The following is a 23,524-nucleotide window of genomic DNA, read 5'->3' as shown; positions in this document are numbered from 1 at the left end:
CAAAAAGATTGTAAGCCCTAAAGCCTATGATGATGATAGGATGGATAACTGTAACAAGGTGATATTTGGGAGTGAAAACAGCAAACTTTAGTTGTTTCATTTAGAGAAATAGAGTCCCTGCTATTACCTTCCTTAGCACTCAGGTACTTAAAATTTCTGAGTGTGTGAAGAGCTTTCTCATGGCATCTTTCACCTCTTCATTTCTCAGAGTATAAATGAGTGGATTCAACATAGGTGTCAGAATACCATAAAATACTGCCATGTTTTTGTCTATAGGTAAAGTAGTTGATGGACGCATATAACTAAATATACAGGGCACAAAGAACAAAGCAACAACGGTGAAGTGGGCCCCACAGGTAGACAGAGCTTTCCGTCTACCCTCTGCACTGTGGGACCTCAAGGAGCGCAAGATGACAATGTACGAGGCTGCCAGCATGAGGAAGTTCAGCAGGCAGATCACACCACTGTTGGCCACCACCAGCAGGCCAATGACATGTGTGTTGGTGCAGGCCAGTTCCAGTAAAGGGTACAAATCACACACAAAGTGATTGATTACATTGGGTCCACAGAAGGGCAATTGAAGAACCAGAAAGAGCTGAACCAATGAATGCAGGAAACCACCCAGCCAAGCCACTGCCACCAGCACACCACAGAGGTGCTTGGTCATGGTGGTGGTGTAGTGCAGGGGCTTGCAGATGGCTACATAGCGGTCAAAGGCCATCACTGTGAGCAGAATGATCTCAACACCTCCAAGGAAATGAGCTCCAAAGAGCTGGGCCAAGCAGCCCTCATAAGAAAGAGTTGTCCCTTCATACAAGGAACCAGCAATGAGTTTAGCGGCCAAAGAAGAGGAATAGCAGGTGTTGATAAAAGATAGATTGGAAAGGAAAAAATACATGGGGGAAGCAAGGTTAGAGCTGAACGTGATAGTGACCACAATGAGCATGTTGCCACAAACTGTGACTGTGTAGATAATCAAGAATACCACAAAGAGAGTTCTTTGGACCTCTGGCCTCTGGGAGAGTCCCAGCATAAAAAACTCTGTAATATTGTGTGGTATTTCCATTGACTCCACGGGTACTGAGTGTGTAATTGCAGTGTCTCCTATGAAGTAAAAATAAACATATGTGAGAGAATTAACTCCAGGGGTTGGGAATGTTGCAATGTTTGTTTTGAATACTCCACTCTTCTCTTAACATGTGTCTTTCTAAAAACCTTAGACACATTTATTCTGTTATTCATTAAATGTTAGCATATGCCCTTTTCTTAACTGGGCACGAGTTATTAGCTGTAAATAATGTCTCATTATCCCAGTTTCTTTAGTTACAGCTTTGAATGAACTTTTTAGCCAGTAATTTTCTAGCTCCAAGTGAGATGCACCTCTGACCATTTTCATGGTCAATTTGATGGCATTTGAGAAAATATTTAAGCTCTCTGACAACCTCTGGTAATCCACTCCTTTCAAACGAAAGCATTCCACTAAGATTATTCAAGGATGCTTGCTTTCCTCTATGTCAGTCTGTCTGATGGTAAAGCTGGCTGATACTGAAGGAGGAGGAGGAGCAGGCGAGAAACCCAATGTGGAGATTTGCATGCCCCACTCTTCTCTTCTGTTCTTTTACTATTGTGCTTACCCATCCCAGGCTGTGGATGGCATATAAGAAGCCAATCTAATTTACTATCCCTGCTTCCATGTTTTATATTCTTCTGGGTTTTGCTTGTCTCGCCTTACTAAAATCCACCTAGTTAAGTCTGCTATTCCCTACAATGACTACAAGGCAGACCTGAAATTTGTAGAAACAATTTTCACCTCCTTGCAATAAAGTATAAACAGTGAAAAGAGACCTTTCTGATTAGCACATTTTTTTCTGCAAATTTAAAAAACAATCTTTTTTTTTTTTGCCTTGTCTTGCCCTTTAAGGCAAATTTTCTAGACAGAAGCCCAGACAGCAATGGCAGAGCAAACACCTGCATGAGCTTAGCCCTCCCCAAGATCTTTCCAAACTGCACTACATACATCAGATTATTTAACCCTCACAACATGCCCACAGAGTAAGTTCTCACCTTGTACAGGAAGAAAACAAGACACTGCATTCAACAACTGTGGGTTGTCTTGAGCCCATTCACTACACTCTATCTCCCCTAGCTTTTAGAGATTCATTTTGTTTTGTTTTGTTTTGTCTTGAGTAATACAAATAGAAAATTTGTGGCAGATGTAAGACTTGCATCCAGGCAGTCCTGTCACAGTGTCTGTGGGCTGGACTGTGGACTGGTTGGTTGATATCTCTATATTTGAATCCTGCCATTGTCAATTGTTCTTAATGGATAATGGACAATTTTTCAAAGCCTCAGTGTTTTTACCTATAAAATAAAAGCAAACTTGCTTGCAATTATTGTGTATCAATATTCAAAGCAGGGCTAACATTTTAAAATGAAAGAGATCTGGAACAGCCAAATGTTCAGAAAGGACATGAAAGCAGTGCATACTGTGTGATTATAAGAAGCTGGATGTGATCAATGTTCAATAAATAATATCTGTGACTGTTACTATGATCCAATATCATGAACAATTCTTAGTGTGACTAAAGGAATCAAGAAAGACAGAGTTCTGGCATTTCAAAGTTATATACATGAAATGTGAAAAGTACCTAATCTTTATTCTCAAACAGAAAAAGGGGTAAAAAAATCACTCTGAATTTTATAAAATATTGCTGAATAGTAAATTAATATGCAGCAAAATAAAAATAGCATGTTCATTTATCTCTGTGATTCATCTTTGTGACTGTAGAGAAAAGTATTCATTTAAAACTAGTTAAAAAAACAAAAACGAAAAATAAATAAACTCTCCTGTTTGGATTACCTATTCCATGTAACACAATAAAACCTCTACTAAAATTACCCCTGTGGTTTTTTCTGGATTTTTTTTGTTTTAAAAATAGATTATCAAGCCAGGCTTAGTGATGCATGCCTATAACTATCATAGTCAAGATACTGAGACAGGAGATTGCTGTGAGTTCAAGGGCTGCCTGAGCTACCCAATGAGATCCAGGCAAGCAAGGACTACATAGCAAGAACCTGTGTCTAAGTAAGTAAAATTTAAATTATAATGAAAATAGAATATATAAAACTTACATTGACTTGATCTGTGCACACCACAGGAGCTCCACAACTTTCTCATATCCCAACATCATAGACTAGTGAACCTGGAAAAGTTCATAAAGGATCTTCCAGGATAGCCCAGACATATGATCTCAAATTGATAATTTCATATTTCTTCTAATCTTAGATGAGAGTTAAATTATTTTTATAATGACACAAAGCAATTGTTATGAGTAAAGAAAAAACAACAAAGCAGATGTTATTAATTAAAGAAATTTGTCTTAGCTGAAAACTTCCTGCTACTATTGAAGTAAATGTAAAATAAAAAATGGGTCAGCCATTCATTTACAAATAGCCAAGAAATCATTCATCACCACTTCCCTTTTATTTGATGAAGAACAAAACTTTCAAAATCTCATCCTCTTGGTGGCTTTGAGACTCAGGAGAGCAGTTGTTTCAAAGTCGCTTAGGAGTTTTGAATTAGAAGCATGACTGGATAGTAGGTCTTTCTGCTGTTGTGCCCTGTCCATATAACCTTGAACTTTCTGCTTCATCTAGCTTTGTCAAGTCAGAATGGCAGTGCTGCTTAAGGCCAGGGAGTCAGGCATCACTGAAGGGTTAAGTGGCTTGGTCACCCTGCTTTATACAAAGAGTTTTCATCTACACAGTCTCAGAGAACACTCTTCCCCTTTGACTGAAAGGGGTTATTTTTAAGATGGAACTATGACAGGGGGATTTTTAGCCCCACATGCTCTCAGCCTCTCTGAGAGTGATGACCCCACCCTCACAGGATCAACTACTGTAGCAGCATTAGAAACAACTTCAGGTCACAAGTTGGGACAATGTGGAGACCATCTTTTAATTAATCCCTGTGAATACAGTTTGGTCTCTTAAGGAAGAAACTTCTCTCCTGCTTCTTAAGATGCCCAGCATCTTTCTAGTATCTAGAGAGTGAGTTCACAAAGTGCCATAAAGGAATCAAAGTTTGGATATTTCAGAAACTGAAGGTCAGCCTAGTCTACAGAGCTAGTTTCAGCACAGGCAAGCTTAGGCAATGAAGGACAGAAAACTGGTGAAGATGTAATTGAATGAGGAGATTATATTCCAGCCCCAGCAAGCAGCAAAACTTGGCATATTTGTCCATGTGGTTCTGGCTTTAGAGTCAAAGATAAAAGAAACAAGTCATGAAATTTGCCTCTATGCCTAAGGAAAGCTGCTGAAGCCAGGAATGTGGCAGGGTGTCCTTGAACAGAGGCCTAGAGAGGTCGTTTCATGAAGCTGTGAAATTGAAGCCTGGATCGCTTTGGAGACCCCAAGATGTTAGAGATGCGCAGCATGCAGGTTGAAGTATCAGAGACTAAAGGATGCAAGTGCATCATCCAGCGTGGAGAAACAGGTTACTAATCCTCAACAAAAACCACTCTGCTCATCACAGACACTAAGTATCTCAGGCTGTGGGAGATCCCTCTTAAACACAGGTGAGGAAGACAAAGATTGCCCCTCCATATTCTTCAGTTTAGGGTGAACTCTTAAAAAGGAACTGAGCTGTGGTATAATCATTTAATCTGATAATCGTGAGTATGGATATAGGCATACATTTACATATTCATGCAATTTTTTTGATTTTTAATTTAAAATAATTTCTTTATTGATTCTTTGGGAATTTCATATCATGTACCCTAATTCCACTCACCTCCCAGTACCCCCATATCCTCCCCTCACCCCTACAGCAATCTCCCCAAATCTTTAAAAGTCGAACCAAACCAAACACACAGACAAAAAGAACCCTCTTCAGTACTTCATCTTTCTCATCTCTCTAACACTTCTTCATTGGCGGTGGTAGCTTTGGGAGCCATGGTGAGTCACACAGTGTACACTTTTGTCCAATCAGCTTTACTTGCAAATCTTCATTGCAATGAATCACTGATCTGGTTCAAGGCCTCTGGTGTCTGGCACACCGTTGTCACTGGGTTCTCACTGGAACTCCGGGTTATCCCACAGCTGCTCCGAGTCATAGAGATTCTTCAGGTATTTTTCCACAGGACCAGTCCTTTCACAAGCTCCAGCAGGTCCCAAATTGGATAGATGTTAGAGTGGGCCAGCCCCAGGTCCAGCTGTGGGCCTAATCTATAACTGAGCTGGTCAGTCCAGGCCCTCAGGGCCTCCCAAGTCAGGCCAGCGTTGGAGACAGCTCTCCTACACCCATATCATTAGGGTCAGTTCTCCCTTGCCTGTGGTGAGGGGTGGAGTCATCTCTCCTGAGTGCAGGGGCCAGATCTCCTATGAGGGTCAACACCAGCTTTCTTGCTACAGTGTCCATCAAGAGGCAGGCTCAGCTTTCCCAGATCCAGCAAAGGGTGGGGATGGCTCAACATGGTCCTCTGATTCCATGATGCATGGTTCCTATGACCCCACCTGAGGTGACACAGGCCACAGACACAAACACAGATCCCAGTTGCTGCTGAACCATGGACCAAAACATGGCCCTCTGGGCTGCAACCTGGGCCTGGACAATATCTTGGCTCCAGGTGGAAGGACAGGCCACTAAGATCAGGATGTCTTTGGCAGCAGTGTGATCCCCAGCTACCAACAAGGCCACAGGTTGCAGCCCCAACCCTGAGCTTCCATATGATCTTTGGTGGCAACGTGGACCTTGGATTTCACAAAGACCTCAGCAGTGTAGCAACTACATTGGGACCGTGGACCCAGACATGGTCCTTGGCAGTGGCTAGATCTGAATCTCACCATGGCCCCTGTGGCAGTTTGACATGGCCCCAGCAGCAGTATGGCCCTCAGACGCTAGCATGGCCCCAGACGTCAAGCATCTTCATGGCCTTCAATGGTCACAGGAGCCTTGGATATCAACCCAGATCCTGGCTAGAGAGAACCACAAACCTAGACATCCCCCACCAGCCACAACTCTGGCATGGAGTCACCATGACATTGGGTATGTGCCACTCAGATCTATATGGCCCCGGATGTAGCATGGTCCTTGGACAGCAACATGGATTCAGGTGACTAACCTGACCTCAGGAATCCCACATGACCCTTGGGGAAAACAGAAGCCAAGGGCATCAACTTAGACATTGGCTGCTATTGGGCCATGGACCCAGACATGACCCTCGGCAGCAGCCAGATGACCACAGGGAATTATAGGCCACACAAATCTGTGTGGCCCTGACTGTAGCATGATTCCCAGACTCCAACAGCACCACAGGTTGGAACCCAGACTCTGGACTTCTACATGGGCCCTAGTGGCAACATGGGCCATGAACTTGAACACAGACCCTAGCTGTGGGTAGGAATACAGAATTCATATTTTTTATAGGACCTGAGTAATTGTCAGAATTTTGGGATAAGTAGCTAGCACCTGCGTGCATTCTTGCAGTTTTATCCTGAAATTTTGACAGTTGCTCTTAGATCCCATACAAAATATGAATTCTTATATCAATGATTTATTTCCCCACTATAACTTGTGTTCTCCACTTAAAATTTCTCATTTTCTCCAGAGATTCTTCATGGCATTTTTCACTTCTGCATTTCTCAGAGTGTAAATGAGGGGGTTAAACATGGGTGTCAAAATACAATAAAAAACAGCTACGATTTTGTCTATGGACAGAGTAGATGATGGCCTCATGTAAATAAATATACAGGGCACAAAGAACAAAGCAACAACGGTGAAGTGGGCCCCACAGGTAGACAGAGCTTTCCGTCTACCCTCTGCACTGTGGGACCTCAAGGAGCGCAAGATGACAATGTACGAGGCTGCCAGCATGAGGAAGTTCAGCAGGCAGATCACACCACTGTTGGCCACCACCAGCAGGCCAATGACATGTGTATTGGTGCAGGCCAGTTCCAGTAAAGGGTACAAATCACACACAAAGTGATTGATTACATTGGGTCCACAGAAGGGCAACTGAAGAACCAGAAAGAGCTGAACCAATGAATGCAGGAAACCACCCAGCCAAGCCACTGCCACCAGCACACCACAGAGGTGCTTGGTCATGGTGGTGGTATAGTGCAGGGGCTTGCAGATGGCTACATAGCGGTCAAAGGCCATCACTGTGAGCAGAATGATTTCAGCTCCTCCCAATAAATGAGCCACAAAGAACTGGGCCAAGCAGCCCTCAAAAGAGATGGCTCTTCCCTCATGCAGGGAGTCAGCAATGAGTTTGGGTGTCATACAAGAGGAATAACAAGTATCAATAAAGGACAAATATGAAAGGAAAAAATACATAGGGGAGCCCAGGGTGGGACTGAAAATGATTGTGATAATTATAAGTAGGTTGCCTCCAATAGAGACCAAATAGACAAACAGAAAAATCACAAACAACATCCCCTGCACCCGGGGGTTCTGGGAGAGTCCCAGAATGAAAAATTCTGTGATATTGCGTGGATTATCCATGAAGTCCCAGCCGCATCCAGAGACTTACCTGGGAAGTTCAGCTACTGTCTCTTTGAAACATTTCAAGAGATTGGGGGCTGGAGGAAAACAGTTTTTATGGAAGATAATTAATCTAAATTCTAGATCCCTTATTAAAACCAGTTAGTAATGTAAATTGAGTTATTTCCAGATAGTTATTTTAAATAAGTGTAAAGTAAAATATATACCTGTCAACTACTGCAATTTTTGCTTGGGGCATGTAAGAAACAGTTCTTTTTAGTGTGTGTGTGTGTGTGTGTGTGTGTGTGTGTGTGTGTGTGAGAGAGAGAGAGAGAGAGAGATGCATGCATGCATGTATGGTTGTTCACCTGTCTGTGCAGAGGTTGACGTCGGTGTCTTTCTCAGTCACTCCCCATCTTATGTTGAGACAAAGTCTCTCTCATTTGGACCCAGAGCTTTCAGAGTCAACTAATCCAGTTAGACAACTTGCCCTGATGATACTGAACTCTCTGTGGCATGATATGGCATGCTGTGGCAACATCTGCTAGTTTTTACTAAAGTGATAGGAATCTGAGTTATGGTCCTCACACTCACATAGGAAGCACTTTTCCTGCTGGGTCATCACCTGAGTTCTCATTTTTTTATTTTAATGGGGTTTTGTTTGTTTGATTGGTTGGTTGTTTGGTTGGTTGGTCTGTTTTTATTTTTTTTATAGACAGGGTTACTCTGTATAGACTTGGTATAATAAGTATAAAATATTCTGGTACACACTGTTTAGGTGAAAGTCAATGAAACCATAGAATATTTAGACCTTTATACAACCAGGTACTTTTTCATTTTAAATAAAGCAAATTTCTTCTTAGAATAGTTTTGAAAGACAGAGAAGGGTAAGATACCAGTGAGAAATCTTCCTCAAGGGAATAAAGTGGAGATTGGTAGAATATCACACCTGGCATCCTCCTCTTGCCTCTACACACCTACACATACATGTATGAATATACCATACTAATACATATGCAAACAAGCACACATGTGCATGCACACAGAGAGAGAATACCTTCATTATGCAGTCATTTATTCTTGTATTAATTCTAAAATATTCCACAAACCATTACCAAGGACCAACCATCCTCAGTTTTTGATGAAGGTCAATTCTTGAAATGAGCTAAAGCTCCAGTAATATCATAGGCACTCTCTTCTACCTTATCACTCAGACAAATTCTGGCTCAGCCGTAAACATGGTAGTCATAGTGACATTAGTCAATCATCCAATCATATCATTACCCATTTTAATTTCCTAAAGCTCTCTTTACCATTGAAATAAAATTCCAGCATTCTGGCCCCCTCACTAGGCTGTTGTTTTTGTTGGTGGTGTGCCCATATTATTCTTCAGCATCCATTCTTGAACACTGCCATGTGTTACAGTCACCCCATACTGCTCTAACTCCCTAAGTTATCCTCAGTCATAATTTTCCAAATACAGTATTTGAGAAATGACCCTGGCCTTATATAACCTTTCTATTCTAGCAGATTTCTTTAAAACTGGGTGCCAATACCATTCATCTCTGTAAGAAATTTAATCTCTTACCCTATATTATAAAGCCACAATGCTCCTTTAGTAGTCAGGTGTATCTCCATTCTCGCACTTTGTATTCTGTGGATCATTAAAACACAAGGAATTATTTGCATTAAAATATCTATATTGCCAGATCTCCAATGGTTCGTAATGAAATAGATGCTGAATGACTGAAAACAAAAACCAAAAGATTTAGGAAACTTAATAAAAGCAGAAATTAAGCAATTTAGACCTTCTTAGCAAAATTCTTTTTCATCCTGACATAGCAAGTGACAAAATCAAATGCATTCCTTCCACATCGTCTGGTCTTCCTTCTCCTGATTGACTGTTGCAGTCATTAAATGCCTATCTGGGATTAAAGAAAGTTCCCACAAGGAGAGAGATCCAGTGAGAAGTTACAGTTTACTATTTTCTTTTCTGGCTTGGAAATCTATCATAGTCTAAGCAACCCTGTTCACAAACCGAAAAAAAGAAAAAGAAAAGAAAAAGGATTTCATCCATGTTTGAGCTTCAGGAAACCACTTAGGTTATCACGTCCCAGTTTTTCCCTTAAAAGTCCATAAAGGAAAGGGTTTTTAGGATTGGGATGGCTTTTTTTTTATTTGTCAACTTGTCTACAACTGGAATTAGCTAGAAGCCAAATGTCTGTGCACAGCTGTAAGGGATTATATTTCTTAATTAAATCATTTAAAATGGGTAAACTTACTTCTACTCAGGATCTTTGAGGTGAGAAGATTAAACCAAATCTTTTGAGGCAGGAAGATCCACACAGAAGAGGTAATCTTGCTCTCTCTTTGCCTGCTTACTCTCGCTCTCACTGGCAAGTCTATTTCTTCCTTGGCATTTTAGAGCCAGCTTCTTCAGAATTCCAGCATACACTAAAACCAACTGAAATATCCAACCTTGTGGACTGAACAGTTGCTGGATTCTTGGGCTTTCCATCAACACACAGTCATTGTTGACGACCTGGACCACAGTGTGTAAACCATTCTAATATCCCATGTATATATGGGGATATTAGAATTGGATACATATGCACGTATGTATAGTTATGTATATATGTGTGTGTGTGTGTGTGTGTGTATACACAGAGAGAGAGATTCATTCATTCTGTAATTTTTATTACTGTAGAGCAGTGGTTTTTAGTCTTCCTAATGCTGCAAACCTTTACTAAGTTTAAGTTTCTCATGTTGTGATGACAACCAGCCATAAAATTATTTTTGTTACCATTTCATAACTGTGATTTTGCTACTGTTATGAATCATAATGCAAACGTCGGTGTGCAGGATATCTGATATGCAACTCCCAAAGGAGTTACAACACACAGACTGAGAACCACTGTTCTAGAGATCACTGATCAAGACAATGGTAATCTTACATAACCGTTTTGATTCTTAAAGGTCAAAAATTTGAATCAGAATGATGAAGTAGCCATTTCAAGTCACTTGTCCCAGACAGTTTTGAAGGGTCACATAAGAAAATATAGGAGCACACTGTGGCCACCAAAAACCTTCCAAACAAAATTAAGTTGTTACTTGTTATTAACTAGTCTGTCTCATTTCTAAATTTAAACTTTATATCAAGTATAAAAGACAATTTCAGAAACTTCACTAAAAATTTAGAGAGAAAAGTAAACCTAGAGTTATTTTAATAGCCAAAGAGGGGAGCTGGGGAGTGAACTCAATCAGTAAAACGCTTGTAGTGCAAGCATGAGGACCTAAGTCCAGCTCTTTGCCATCCATGTTAAAAGATAAACAGCACACATCTGCAACTCTAACACTGGGAATAATTCTAACATGAACCTCTGCCTTTCACAAGAACATGTACTCATGTGTGTGCACATGCACACATACACACACACACACACAATTCAACACATATATACCACACAATTTTCAATTATGTTGTTGCATTATAATATAAGAACAAACATAAAATAGAACTAAGCAAAAAGTTATCAGCAATAGAGAAAAACTTACTTGTGGTGAATATTGAAAGTCTTAACTAATAATTTTATCCTTGTGCTGAAGGCTTGAAATTTTCTGAAGTTTCAGTTGTAATTTTGGGCTCTGACTATAAAAGTAGTTCCCAACATGCTTCATGTTACAACATAGTCTCATCTTGGCTACAGATGCCCTACACCCTGGACTGTGCTTTTCTGGCTCTCTGAAGCCAGAAGTAAGAAGAGAATTGGGGGAATATATGGCTGTTCTTCCTCCCTAAAGATCCTGCCCTGAAGCCCAATGTTTTACTTCTTGGATTAAGTCACTAATAGATGATCAACCAGAAGAGGAGCAATGTCACTCTGTTTTCATTCCTGTTCTGAAAACCAGAGTAAGTTGAAGATGTCTTTCCTAGGTGTCTGAAATGAAGACCCAACTCTTAAAAGAAAACAGTCTCTTCCACCTCCCAAGCTGGAAAAAGTTGGCACTAAACCAGCAATTTAAGCACGATAGGCCTTTGAGGCCCTGTCTTGGCCATAGCCCAGGTGTGATAATATAGAGAAGTGGACAAAGTCTGAAAGAACTTGTGACCCCAGATTTTCCAGCTTTGCAAAGTCACACTTTACCATCCAAAAAAAGTTCAGTGCCCAGTCTTAGATGCCTGTGGGTTCATTCTCACCCAGATCTCTATTCCTAGCTTTTCTCTTTGGGCAAATAATTCAACTTGTATCCTTGTGTCTTGAAACAAGTCCTGAAGAGACACCTACTTTTCTGCTGCCTTCACTTTGAGCTGGCAAAACAATAAGAAACAAATATTTGTGGTTGAGCTATTTCAAACTAGTATTCTTATTGTAGCCTCTCAGGTAAACTAAGAATGTACATTGCATGAATGCCTGAAACTACCAAAAGATGTCATGGTGATACACATGCTGGCAAAGGTATATAGCAAAAGGATCTCTTAAACCATTCAGACCTACTTCGTGAGACACAACTCATTTATGTTATGACCAAAATAGCAAAGAACACATTGCTAGGTAGATCATAGGCACAACTGCAACACAACTCCTGTACCTAAGGCTCAGAGATCATTGTAGAAGAGGGAACCTATAAGAGTCAGAGAAGCAGGGAGTTTGTTATGAGGTTGTCTCCTAGAAATGTCAAAAATTACAACCATCAAGTCTTACCCTTCATGGCTGCCTAAACAAAGCTGAACAAAAATGACACCAATGGACATGCCAGCATGGAAGAGGGAAAGCTTACTAGGCTTCAACCCTAGACAAAGAACTGCAGGCAACTAAGGAATGCTGAGAGTGGGAGAAATAGTCTTTGCTCAGGAAGAGCACACCAACTTGTTATCCAAAACCAAATGGTCAGCCCTGAAAACATATAAATACAATTAACATTTATATAGGCGGAATGGGCTGTATTTATTTATTTTAAAATACACACACATATATATGTATATATATACATATATATTAAAGAAAAAGAGGACATAAATTTTACATGGAGTGGGGTAGGATGCTACATAGAATGGTTGGAAGAGAGGAGATGAAAGGGGAAATAATTTTCAAAAGCAGTACTTAGGTGCTGTTAATGTAGGATTTCAGTTGCTTTGTCTCAACCTTCTACCAACCTGCCCTTGACATTGGACCTACAATAATTCTACTACCCCAGGTACTGATGCACTCTTAAATTTTTTTTCCTATATTCATCTGGGATGTACTCACTCATAATTGGTTTCTAGCCATAAATAAGGGACACGGAGCCTACAATTGGTGATCCTAAAGAAGCTAAGTAAGAAGGTGAACCAAAGGAAAAACATATAGCTATCCTCTTGGCTATGGGAAGTAGACAAAGTTGCCGGGGAGAAAATTGAGATCTTGGGGGTGGGGTGGGATGGGGGTAAGGGGAGATGGGGAGAGAAAAGGGAGAAGGGGAGGAAGGGAGAACTTGGAGAAAAAGGAGGATTGGGATAAAGGAAGGTTGGATAGGGGAGCACGGAAGCACAATTCTTAGTTAAGGGAGCCACCTTAGGGTTGGCAAGAGACTTGAACCTAGAGTGGCTCCCAGGAGCCCAAGCCGAGGTCCCCAGTTAGTTCCTTGGGCAGCTGAGGATAGGGAACCTGAAACGACCCTAGCCTATAGCAATACTGACGAATATCTTGCATGTCATCATAGAACCTTCATCTGGTGATGGATGGAGATAGAGACAGAGACCCACACTGGAGCACTGGACTGAGCTCCCAAAGTCCCAATGAGGAGCAGAAGGAGGGAGAACATGAGCAAAGAAGTCAGGACCACGAGGGGTGCACCCACCCACTGAGACAGTGGAGCTGATCTACTGGGAGCTCACCAAGGCCAGCTGGACTGTGACTGAAAAAGCATGGGATAAAACTGGACTCTCTGAACATGGCGAACAATGAGAGCTGATGAGACGCCAAGGACAATGGCAAGGGGTTTAGATCCTACGTAATGTGCTGGCTTTGTGGGAGCCTACCCAGTTTGGATGTTCACCTTCCTAGATATGGACGGAGGGGGAGGACCTAGGACTTAACACAGGACAGGGAACCCTGACTGCTCTTTGGACTGGAGAGGGAGGGGGAAAGGAGTGGGAGGAGGGGGAGGGAAATGGGAGGCTGGGAGGAGGTGGAAACTTTTTTTTCTCATTTTCTCAATAAAAAAAAAGAAAAATTTTTTTTTCCTGATTTTCAGTTATTGATTCATATACCCAGAAGAAACTCAGCCTTTGGGTCAAGGATTCATGTTTTCTGTCTCTCTCTCTCTCTGTCTCTCTTTTTCTCTATCTTTGTCTCTGTCTCTCTCTCTCTCACACACACAGACACATACACACACATTTTATCACTACAATAGTCAAGGTGCATGGAAGCATTTGATATGATTCTGAATAGTTTTGGTGAATATAATATAATATAATTATATTATATTTATTTACAGTTACTTTGAATCTATGACATTTGTTTATTCTTTCATATATTCATGCATTTACAATAGCTTTGTTATTTTCTCAGAGTTTTGAATTCTGTTTGTATTGTGTTACTACACAACTTCTAAGTTCCAAGATAAGAAAATATATTTCTGTAACATATTTTAGTTGCTTTCATTGTTTTCATTTTCCATAACTAGTATATATTCATTCACTCATTTGAACAGTTAATATTAATGGAATACCAACAAAGTGCCAAGAAATGTTCTAGATACTTGAGACACATCAGAGAACAAAACTATGAACACTGGCTCTTCATTTTCCTCTTTCTTTGTCTCCTTCCTCAAACTTCCCAGACTTACTTGGGATACTGAAGAAGTTCACTTTTCCAGACTTGCCAATCTACCTCAAGGCCATTCTGGCACTAGAATATCCCTCTTACTCCATTCTAGATATCTTCACTGTTTTTCTATTGACATAAATATGAGGAAATGGAAATTTCAATAAGGCCACTGTCAAACAAGGCAAAGATCTAGGGAGACCTGAGCTATCCCCAACTTCCCATCTACTGTCCCTGTTTTGCCCAAATTTTCTACTTTTCTTCCCAAGTCATCTTCCTCCATGCAAGTCTCTTCATGGCATTTTTTACCTCAGAGTTCCTGAAAGAGTAAATAATGGGGTTCAAGAGAGGTGTGACAACTGTATAAAACACAGCCACGATCTTGTCCACAGGGAAGGTGATGCAGGGTCTCATATAGACAAAAGAACAGGGTATGAAGAACAGACCCACCACAGCAAGGTGAGAGGCACAGGTAGACAGTGCCCTACGCCATCCTTCTGCCATGTGGCTCCTCAGGGAATGCAGGATGACCACATAAGAAGCCAGAAGCACTGCAAAGCTGATCACTGAGATGGAGCCACCATTGATGATGACTAGCAGGCTAATGAGGAAGGTGTCTGAGCAAGCCAACTTCAACACTGGGTGGACGTCACAGAAGTAGTGGTCAATGATGTTGGGACCACAAAAGGGCAGTTGGAAAATGAGGAACGCTTGTCCCGCAGAATGCAACAAGCCCCCACTCCATGCTGCCCCTACCAGGAGACCACACACTCTTCGATTCATGATGGTGACATAGTGCAAAGGCTTGCAGATGGCCACGTAGCGGTCATAGGCCATCACTGTCAAAAGAAAGATTTCAGTGCCACCAAAGAAATGGAGGAAAAATATCTGTGTGATGCAGCCCTAAAGGGAAATGACTTTCCTCTTGAGCAAAGAGTCAAAGATGAGCTTGGGGGCTGTGACAGAACAGTAACAGAGCTCTACCAATGACAAGTAGCTGAGGAAGAAATACATAGGGGAAGAGAGCCTTTTGCTGGCCATAACAGTCACCACAATGAGGCCGTTGCCCAGCACAATGGCTATATACATCAGGAGAAACATCACAAAAATAACCTTCTGTACATGCTGACTCTGTGAAAATCCCAGAAAAATTATTTCTGTTATGTTACTTGTAACTGCCATGTTTTAAAGCACAGTTTCTGAGAACCTAGAATCACAGAAATCAGAATTAGAATCCATTAGAAATGAGAGGCATTCTCTTGACTTTATGGTCTGGTCTTCTCCCCACTCTCCCTCCCTCCCTCTCTCCTTCCCCCCTATCTCTTTCTCTTCTTCCCTCCCTTTTCCTTTCCTCTGTCCCTCCCTCCCTCCATGTTTGATTTGGGTTTCCCCAAAGCAAAGATTCCATGACACAGTGATTAAAATAGCAATTGCCTACTGCTGGATGTTAGTCTCAGGCTGCAATTTGACTTTGTAATAATCTACATATGTAGGAATTACCTGACTATCCTCAAAACTGGAGTGAAGATATGCATGATACAGCCCAAATCTTGAATCTCTGACTCATAGTGACTTAACTGATGACATAGTCCTGCCCTACAACAGAACAGGATCAACATTCTACAAGGAGTGATTTCTCAACTCTAATTATTCTGCAGTTGGTAAAACTTACGAGGCTCCAGAGTTTATACATGCTAAAATCAAATTATATTGTATCAGAGCATAATTGAGTACTCTTCTGTCTACATTATCACACCATTCCTGGCATCGGTGTGGGGGAGTTCCTTAAAGTACTCTTGCATTGCAGGCATGCATAGCACTACTTTTAGTACTATTCAGCATTCCAGGATTCTGATACAAGAATCTTCCACCCAACCCATACACAGAAATGGTGAGTATGAAGGCCAGAGGTAACTCTCAGGTGAAATTCCTCAGAAGTTCCATTCACATTTTTTTTGAGATAGTGTCTGTCACTGGATCATGGGGCTTGTCAATTCTACTAGATTAGCTGCCCAGTAAACCTGAAATATCCACCTGTCTCTGCCTCCTCAGCACCAAGATTATAAATAAGCACCACTACATCTTGTTTTTCACCTGGTTGTTGGGGATCAAATTCAGGTTCTCATTCTTTCATGGCAAGCACTTTTCCGACTGACCTATCTCCCATCCCTGGTTTGATTTGGGTTGGGCTGGACTGGATTGGTTTGGCTTAGATTGGGTTCAATTTAAGATTATTGATATTTAATGAATCTTTATAATATAATGATCTTAAAAAGCTAAAAATTAAATGTATTTGGGTGGAACAACAATAAAGGAACCAACATCTAAGTGGAAATAAAAAAAGTGTTTGAAGTAATTTCATAAAGGGTCATCAGGCAAGTTAAACATGGACAACAATGATGACATTTCACCTATGGGGTATAAATAATTTTAATTATATTTTCTTAGTTGTTGGAGGCAAAGTAAAAGTTTAAAAGTTTAAAAGTGAAGATTCTTATCAAGCAGAAAGCTAACTGGATATTTCTAGGATTTGTAGTTAATAAAGCTTTAAACAGAAATGAATATAGAAGCTTAAATTAGGCCAGACGCGGCGGAGCGGCGACGCCAGACGCGGCGGAGCGACACCGCATTCAGGAAGAGGCTTTGGGAGACCAGCGCGGCAGCAGACGCAAGCTGCAGGGTCAGGCATGCAATAAGGAGAGCAGATCGCCCTACTACAATCAAATCAAAGAGGTAGGCCTTTGGTTGGCCAGGTCACTGGCAAACAGGGAGCCTGGTCCTGTCCTGAAGACCCTTCGGAGGGGTGAGAGGGTTCTTGGCCAGCGGCAGGAACCAGGAAACAGAGCGAGGGCATTTTGTAAGTGGAGCCCTGGGCCAGCAGGGAAACCTGATCCGGTTTTTATAAGACCCATTAGATAGGATTAATAGGAGGAGATGGGCAGACGCCAAGGCAAGAACTCACCCAATAATCTGAAAAACATGAAAACACCAGAACCCAAGGATCTTACAACAGAAGTATTTGAACAACCTAACACAGAAGAAGTGGAAAAAATTGACTTTATGAACGCAATAGAGTCCCTTAAACAACATGTAAAAAATGCCCTTATAGAAATGGATGAGAAGTATAACAAAAAGTTTGAAGAAATGAGTAAATATGTACATGATACCCTGGGAAACCAAGATAAAACGATCAAACAGGTAATGGAAACAGTTCAAGAATTGAAAACTGAAATGAAGGCAAGGAAGAAAATACAAACTGAGGACCAGCCGGATATGGAAAACCTAGGTCAACGAGCAGAGTCTACAGAAACAAGCATAATCAATAGAATACAAGAGATAGAAGAAAGAATCTCAGATGCTGAGGACACCATAGAGAAAATAAACGAACAGATCAAAGAAAACAGCAAAGCCAACAAATTCTCAACACAAAACATTCAGGAAATATGGGACACAATAAAAAAACCAAACTTAAGAATAATAGGAATAGAAGAAGGAGAAGAGTCACAGCTCAAAGGCCCAGAAAATATATTCAACAAAATTATGGAAGAAAACTTTCCCAACTTAAAGAAAGATATTCATTTAAATATTCAAGAAGCATACAGACACCAAACAGACTGGATCAAAGAAAAACATCTCCTCGCCATATAATAATCAAAACACAAAATATACAGGTTAAAGAAAGAATATTAAGAGCTGCAAAGGAAAAAGGGCAAGTAACTTATAAAGGTAAACCGATCAGACTTACACCTGACTTCTCTATGGAAACTATGAAAGCCAGAAGGTCCTGGATAGATGTACTGCAGAAGCTAAGAGACCATGGATGCAAGCCCAGACTACTATACCCAGCCAAGCTATCGTTCATTATCAATGGAGAAAACAAGACATTCCAGGATAAGAATAAATTTAAACAATACGTAGCCACAAATCCAGCCCTACAGAAAGTAATAGAAGGAAAATCACAACCCAAGGAATCCAACACTGCCAACACTGCCTACAATAACCCAGGCATCTAGTGACCCTTCACCAGCACATCTCAAAGAAGGGAGACACACAATCTCTACTACCAAAAGCAATAAGAATAACCGGAGTAAACAACCACTGGTCATTAATATCACTTAATATTAATGGGCTCAATTCACCTATAAAAAGGCACAGGCTAAAAGATTGGATACGAAAACAGGATCCAACATTCTGCTGTTTGCAAGAAACACATCTCAACCACAAAGACAGGCACCTACTCAGAGTAAAGGGTTGGGAAAAGGTGTTTCAAGCAAATGGTCCTAAGAAAAAAGCAGGTGTGGCCATATTAATTTCTAACAAAACTGACTTCAAATTAAAATCAATCAGAAGAGACCGAGATGGTCACTTTATACTCATAACAGGAACAATTCATCAGGATGACGTCTCAATTCTGAATATCTACGCCCCCAATATAAAAGCACCTACTTATGTAAAAGAAATATTACTAGAACTCAAAGCAGACATCAAACCACACACACTAGTAGTAGGAGACTTCAACACACCTCTCTCTCCAAGGGACAGGTCAATCAGACAGAAACCTAATAGAGAATTAAGAGAATTATTGGAGGTAATGAAGCAAATGGACTTAACAGACACCTATAGAACATTCCACCCAAATAGGAAAGAATATACCTTCTTCTCTGCAGCTCATGGAACCTTCTCAAAAATTGACCACATACTTGGAAACAAAGGAAACCTCCACAGATACAAAAAAATATCAGTGTCCACCTGTGTCCTATCTGATCACCACGGATTAAAGTTAAAAGGCAACAACAATGCTACCCACAGAAAGCCAAAAAACTCATGGAAACTGAACAGTCAACTACTGAACCACACCTGGGTCAAGGAAGAAATTAAGAAAGAAATTAAAGTCTTCCTTGAATTTAATGAAAATAAAGAGACAACATACTCAAACCTATGGGACACAATGAAAGCAGTGCTAAGAGGAAAGTTCATAGCACTAAGTGCCCACTTAAAGAAAACGGAGAATGCATACATTGGGGACTTAACAACACACCTGAAAGCTCTAGAAAAAAAAGAAGCAGACATGCCCAGGAGAAGTAGAAGACTGGAAATAATAAAACTGAGGGCCGAAATCAACAAAATAGAAACACAGAAAACAGTCCAAAGAATCAATGAAACAAAAAGCTGGTTCTTGGAGAAAGTCAACAAGATCGACAAACCCCTATCCAAACTAATTAAACGACAGAGAGAGAACACACAAATAAATAAGATCAGAAATGAAAAGGGGGACATAACCACAGACACAGAGGAAAATCAGAGAATCATTAGATCTTACTACAAAAGCCTGTATAACACAAAATTGGAAAATATAAAAGAAATGGACACTTTTTTAGATAAATACAATATACCAAAGTTGAACCAGGACCAGGTGAACAATCTAAACAGACCTGTTAGTCACGAAGAATTAGAAGAGGTTATCAAAAACCTCCCTACCAAAAAAAGCCCAGGACCAGATGGTTTCAATGTGGAATTCTACCAGAACTTCCAAGAAGAGCTAATACCTATACTCCTTAATGTATTCCACAATATAGAAACAGAAGGGTCATTACCAAACTCCTTCTATGAAGCTACAGTTACTTTGATACCAAAACCACACAAAGACTCAACCAGGAAAGAGAATTACAGGCCAATCTCACTCATGAACATCGACGCAAAAATCCTCAACAAAATACTGGCAAACCGAATCCAAGAACACATTAGAAAAATTATCCATTATGATCAAGTAGGCTTCATCCCAGAGATGCAGGGCTGGTTCAACATACGAAAATCTATCAATGTAATCCACCATATAAATAAACTGAAAGAAAAAAATCATATGATCATTTCATTAGATGCTGAAAAAGCATTCGACAAAATTCAACACCCCTTTATGATAAAGGTCTTGGAGAGAATAGGGATACAAGGATCATACCTAAATATAATAAAAGCTATTTACAGCAAGCCAACAGCTAACATTAAACTGAACGGAGAAAAACTCAAAGCCATCCCACTAAAATCAGGAACACGACAAGGATGTCCACTCTCGCCATACCTCTTCAATATAGTGCTTGAATTTCTAGCAATAGCAATAAGACAACATAAGGAGATCAAGGGGATTTGTATTGGAAAGGAAGAAGTTAAGCTTTCGTTATTTGCAGATGATATGATAGTATACATAAGTGACCCCAAAAATTCTACCAAAGAACTCCTACAGCTGATAAACACCTTTAGTAATGTGGCAGGATACAAGATCAACTCCAAAAAATCAGTTGCCTTCCTTTACACTAAGGATAAGGAAGCAGAGAGGGAAATCAGAGAAGCATCACCTTTCACGATAGCCAGAAACAGCATAAAATATCTTGGGGTAACCCTGACCAAGGAAGTGAAAGACCTATTCGACAAGAACTATAAGTCTTTGAAGAAAGAAATTGAAGAAGACACCAGAAAATGAAAGGACCTCCCTTGCTCTTGGATTGGGAGGATCAACATAGTAAAAATGGCAATTCTACCAAAAGCAATCTATAGATTCAATGCAATCCCCATCAAAATCCCATCAAAATTCTTCACAGATCTGGAGAAGACAATAATCAACTTTATATGGAGGAACAAAAAACCCAGGATAGCCAGAACAATCTTATACAATAAAGGATTGTCTGGAGGCATTACCATCCCTGACTTCAAACTCTATTATAGAGCTACAGTATTGAAAACAGCCTGGTATTGGCATAAAAACAGAGAAGTCGACCAATGCAATCGAATAGAAGACCCTGACTTTAACCCACAAACCTATGAGCACCTGATTTTCGATAAAGGAGCTAAAAGTATACAATGGAAAAAAGACAGCATTTTCAACAAATTGTGCTGGCAAAACTGGATGTCACTCTGTAAAAGAATGAAAATAGATCCATATCTATCACCATGCACAAAACTCAAGTCCAAATGGATTAAAGACCTCAATATCAGTCCGAACACACTGAACTGGATAGAAGAGGAAGTGGGAAGTACTCTACAGCACATGGGCACAGGAGACCACTTCGTACGTATAACCCCAGCAGCACAGACACTAAGGGCATCATTGAATAAATGGGACCTCCTGAGGCTGAGAAGCTTCTGTAAAGCAAAGGACACTGTCACTAAGACAAAAAGGCAACCCACTTACTGGGAGAAGATTTTCACCAACCCCGCAACTGACAAAGGTCTGATCTCCAAAATATATAAAGAAATCAAGAAACTAGACCGTAAAAGGCTAATCAACCCAATTATAAAATGGGGCACTGAGCTGAACAGAGAATTCTCAACAGAAGAACTTCAAATGGCCAAAAGACACTTAAGGTCATGCTCAACTTCCCTAGCAATCAGGGAAATGCAAATCAAGACAACTCTAAGATACCATCTTACACCTGTCAGAATGGCTAAAATAAAAAACCCCAATGATAGCCTTTGCTGGAGAGGTTGTGGAGAAAGGGGGACACTCACCCATTGCTGGTGGGAATGCAAACTTGTGCAACCACTCTGGAAAGCAGTGTGGCAGTCTCTCAGGAAATTCGGAATCAACCTACCCCTGGATCCAGCAATACCACTCTTGGGAATATACCCAAGAGAGGCCCTATCATACAACAAAAGTATATGTTCAACTATGTTCATAGCAGCATTGTTTGTAATAGCCAGAACCTGGCAACAACCTAGATGCCCTACAACGGAAGAATGGATGAAGAAAGTATGGAATATATACATATTAGAGTATTACTCAGCAGTAAAAAACAAGGACTTCTTGAATTTTGCATGGAAATGGATGGAAATAGAAAACACTATCCTGAGTGAGGTAAGCCAGACCCAAAAAGAGGAACATGGGATGCACTCACTCATATTTGGTTTCTAGCCATAAATAAAGGACAATGAGCTTATAATGCATATTCCTAGAGAAGCTAAATAAGAAGGTGAACCCAAAGACAAACACATAGTCATCCTCATGAATATTAACCTTCATCAGGTGATGAAACGAGACAGAGACAGAGGAGCATGGGACAGAAATCTCAAGGTCCAAATCAGGAGCAGAAGGAGACGGAGCACGAGCAAGGACCTCAGGACCGCGAGGGGTGCACCCACACACTGAGACAATGGGGATGTTCTATCGGGAACTCACCAAGGCCAGCTGGCCTGGGTCTGAAAAAGCATGGGATAAATCCGGACTAGCTGAACATAGAGGACAATGAGGAATACTGAGAACTCAGGAACAATCGCAGTGGGTTTTTGATCCTACTGCACGTACTGGCTTTGGGGGAGCCTAGGCAGTTTGGATGCTCACCTTTGGAGACCTGGATAGAGGTGGGCGGTCCTTGGGCTTCCCACAGGTCAGGGAACCCAGATTGCTCTTCGAGCAGATGAGGGAGGGTGACTTGATCGGGGGAGGGGGAGGGAAATGGGAGGCAGATGAGGGGGGGGAGGCAGAAATCCTTAATAAATAAATAAAAATAAATTAATTAATTAATTAAAAAAAGAAGCTTAAATTAAACTCACCCAATAAACAATTTCCTTGAGAATCTTTCAAATTATTCCTCAGCAAAATTTGGCTCTATTTCTTTTTTCTTTTTGTAGCACTGTCAATAACCACCAATACCTCATTCGTGCTACATAAGCACTCATTCACTGCATCCCATCTCCAGACTCCAAATTCAGGTTTCTGCATAGGCTGGTCTCCATTCAGGCTCAGATGATGGATGTTAATACCATTATGTCCTCCAGAAAATGTCAGGCCTTGGCCAAGGCACTTAAATTTCTCAAAAGAATATATTTTTAAAAAACATAGCAGCAATTACTTATAAAACTATCATTGCAAATTATTCAACCAGAAGATGGGAAAAAAAACTAACTCTATCATCTGCTCTAAGTCAAGCTGCAAGCTTTTTAGTCAGAAGGGCAAGACTGTAACAAAATGATATATAAGGCGATCTCATCAGCTAATAGAGAGCAATTCTGAGAGAGGCTTTCTGTTTATGAAGGCTTGTGAAGCAGGGATATCAACAATGAAATGAGTCAATGAAGGGATTAGGTATGCTGCATAGCTGGTAGAGTGCTTACCTAGCATTCAAAAAGCTCCAGCATCACATAAAACTGGATGTGGTGGTTCATTCCTATAATCTCAGCACTTGGAGGTGATGTCAGGAAGATCAGAAGTTCAAGATGATCCTCGGCTACCTAGAAATTACAAAGG

General features: G+C 40.7%; 2 protein-coding genes and 1 pseudogene across 2 annotated transcripts; all 3 read right to left on the bottom strand.

Moving 5' to 3' along the window:
- Window positions 1-139: 139 nt before the first annotated feature.
- Window positions 140-1,066, bottom strand: LOC142855676 (olfactory receptor 4C3-like). Its single transcript, XM_075982127.1, has one exon. It carries the CDS (start codon window positions 1,064-1,066, stop codon window positions 140-142), a length of 927 nt encoding a protein of 308 aa, XP_075838242.1.
- A 5,529-nt stretch (window positions 1,067-6,595) lies between these two features.
- LOC142855675 (olfactory receptor 4C3D-like) lies at window positions 6,596-7,504 on the bottom strand. The gene has a single exon (XM_075982126.1). It carries the CDS (start codon window positions 7,502-7,504, stop codon window positions 6,596-6,598), a length of 909 nt encoding a protein of 302 aa, XP_075838241.1.
- A 7,037-nt stretch (window positions 7,505-14,541) lies between these two features.
- Window positions 14,542-15,471, bottom strand: LOC142855674 (olfactory receptor 4X1-like; annotated as a pseudogene).
- Window positions 15,472-23,524: the final 8,053 nt, after the last annotated feature.

This window comes from Microtus pennsylvanicus, chromosome 8, assembly GCF_037038515.1.
Source record: "Microtus pennsylvanicus isolate mMicPen1 chromosome 8, mMicPen1.hap1, whole genome shotgun sequence".
In the NCBI taxonomy this organism is placed as follows: domain Eukaryota; kingdom Metazoa; phylum Chordata; class Mammalia; order Rodentia; family Cricetidae; genus Microtus; species Microtus pennsylvanicus.
Note: the sequence above shows the minus strand (reverse complement) of the source record. Positions and strands in the feature narration are given on the sequence as shown.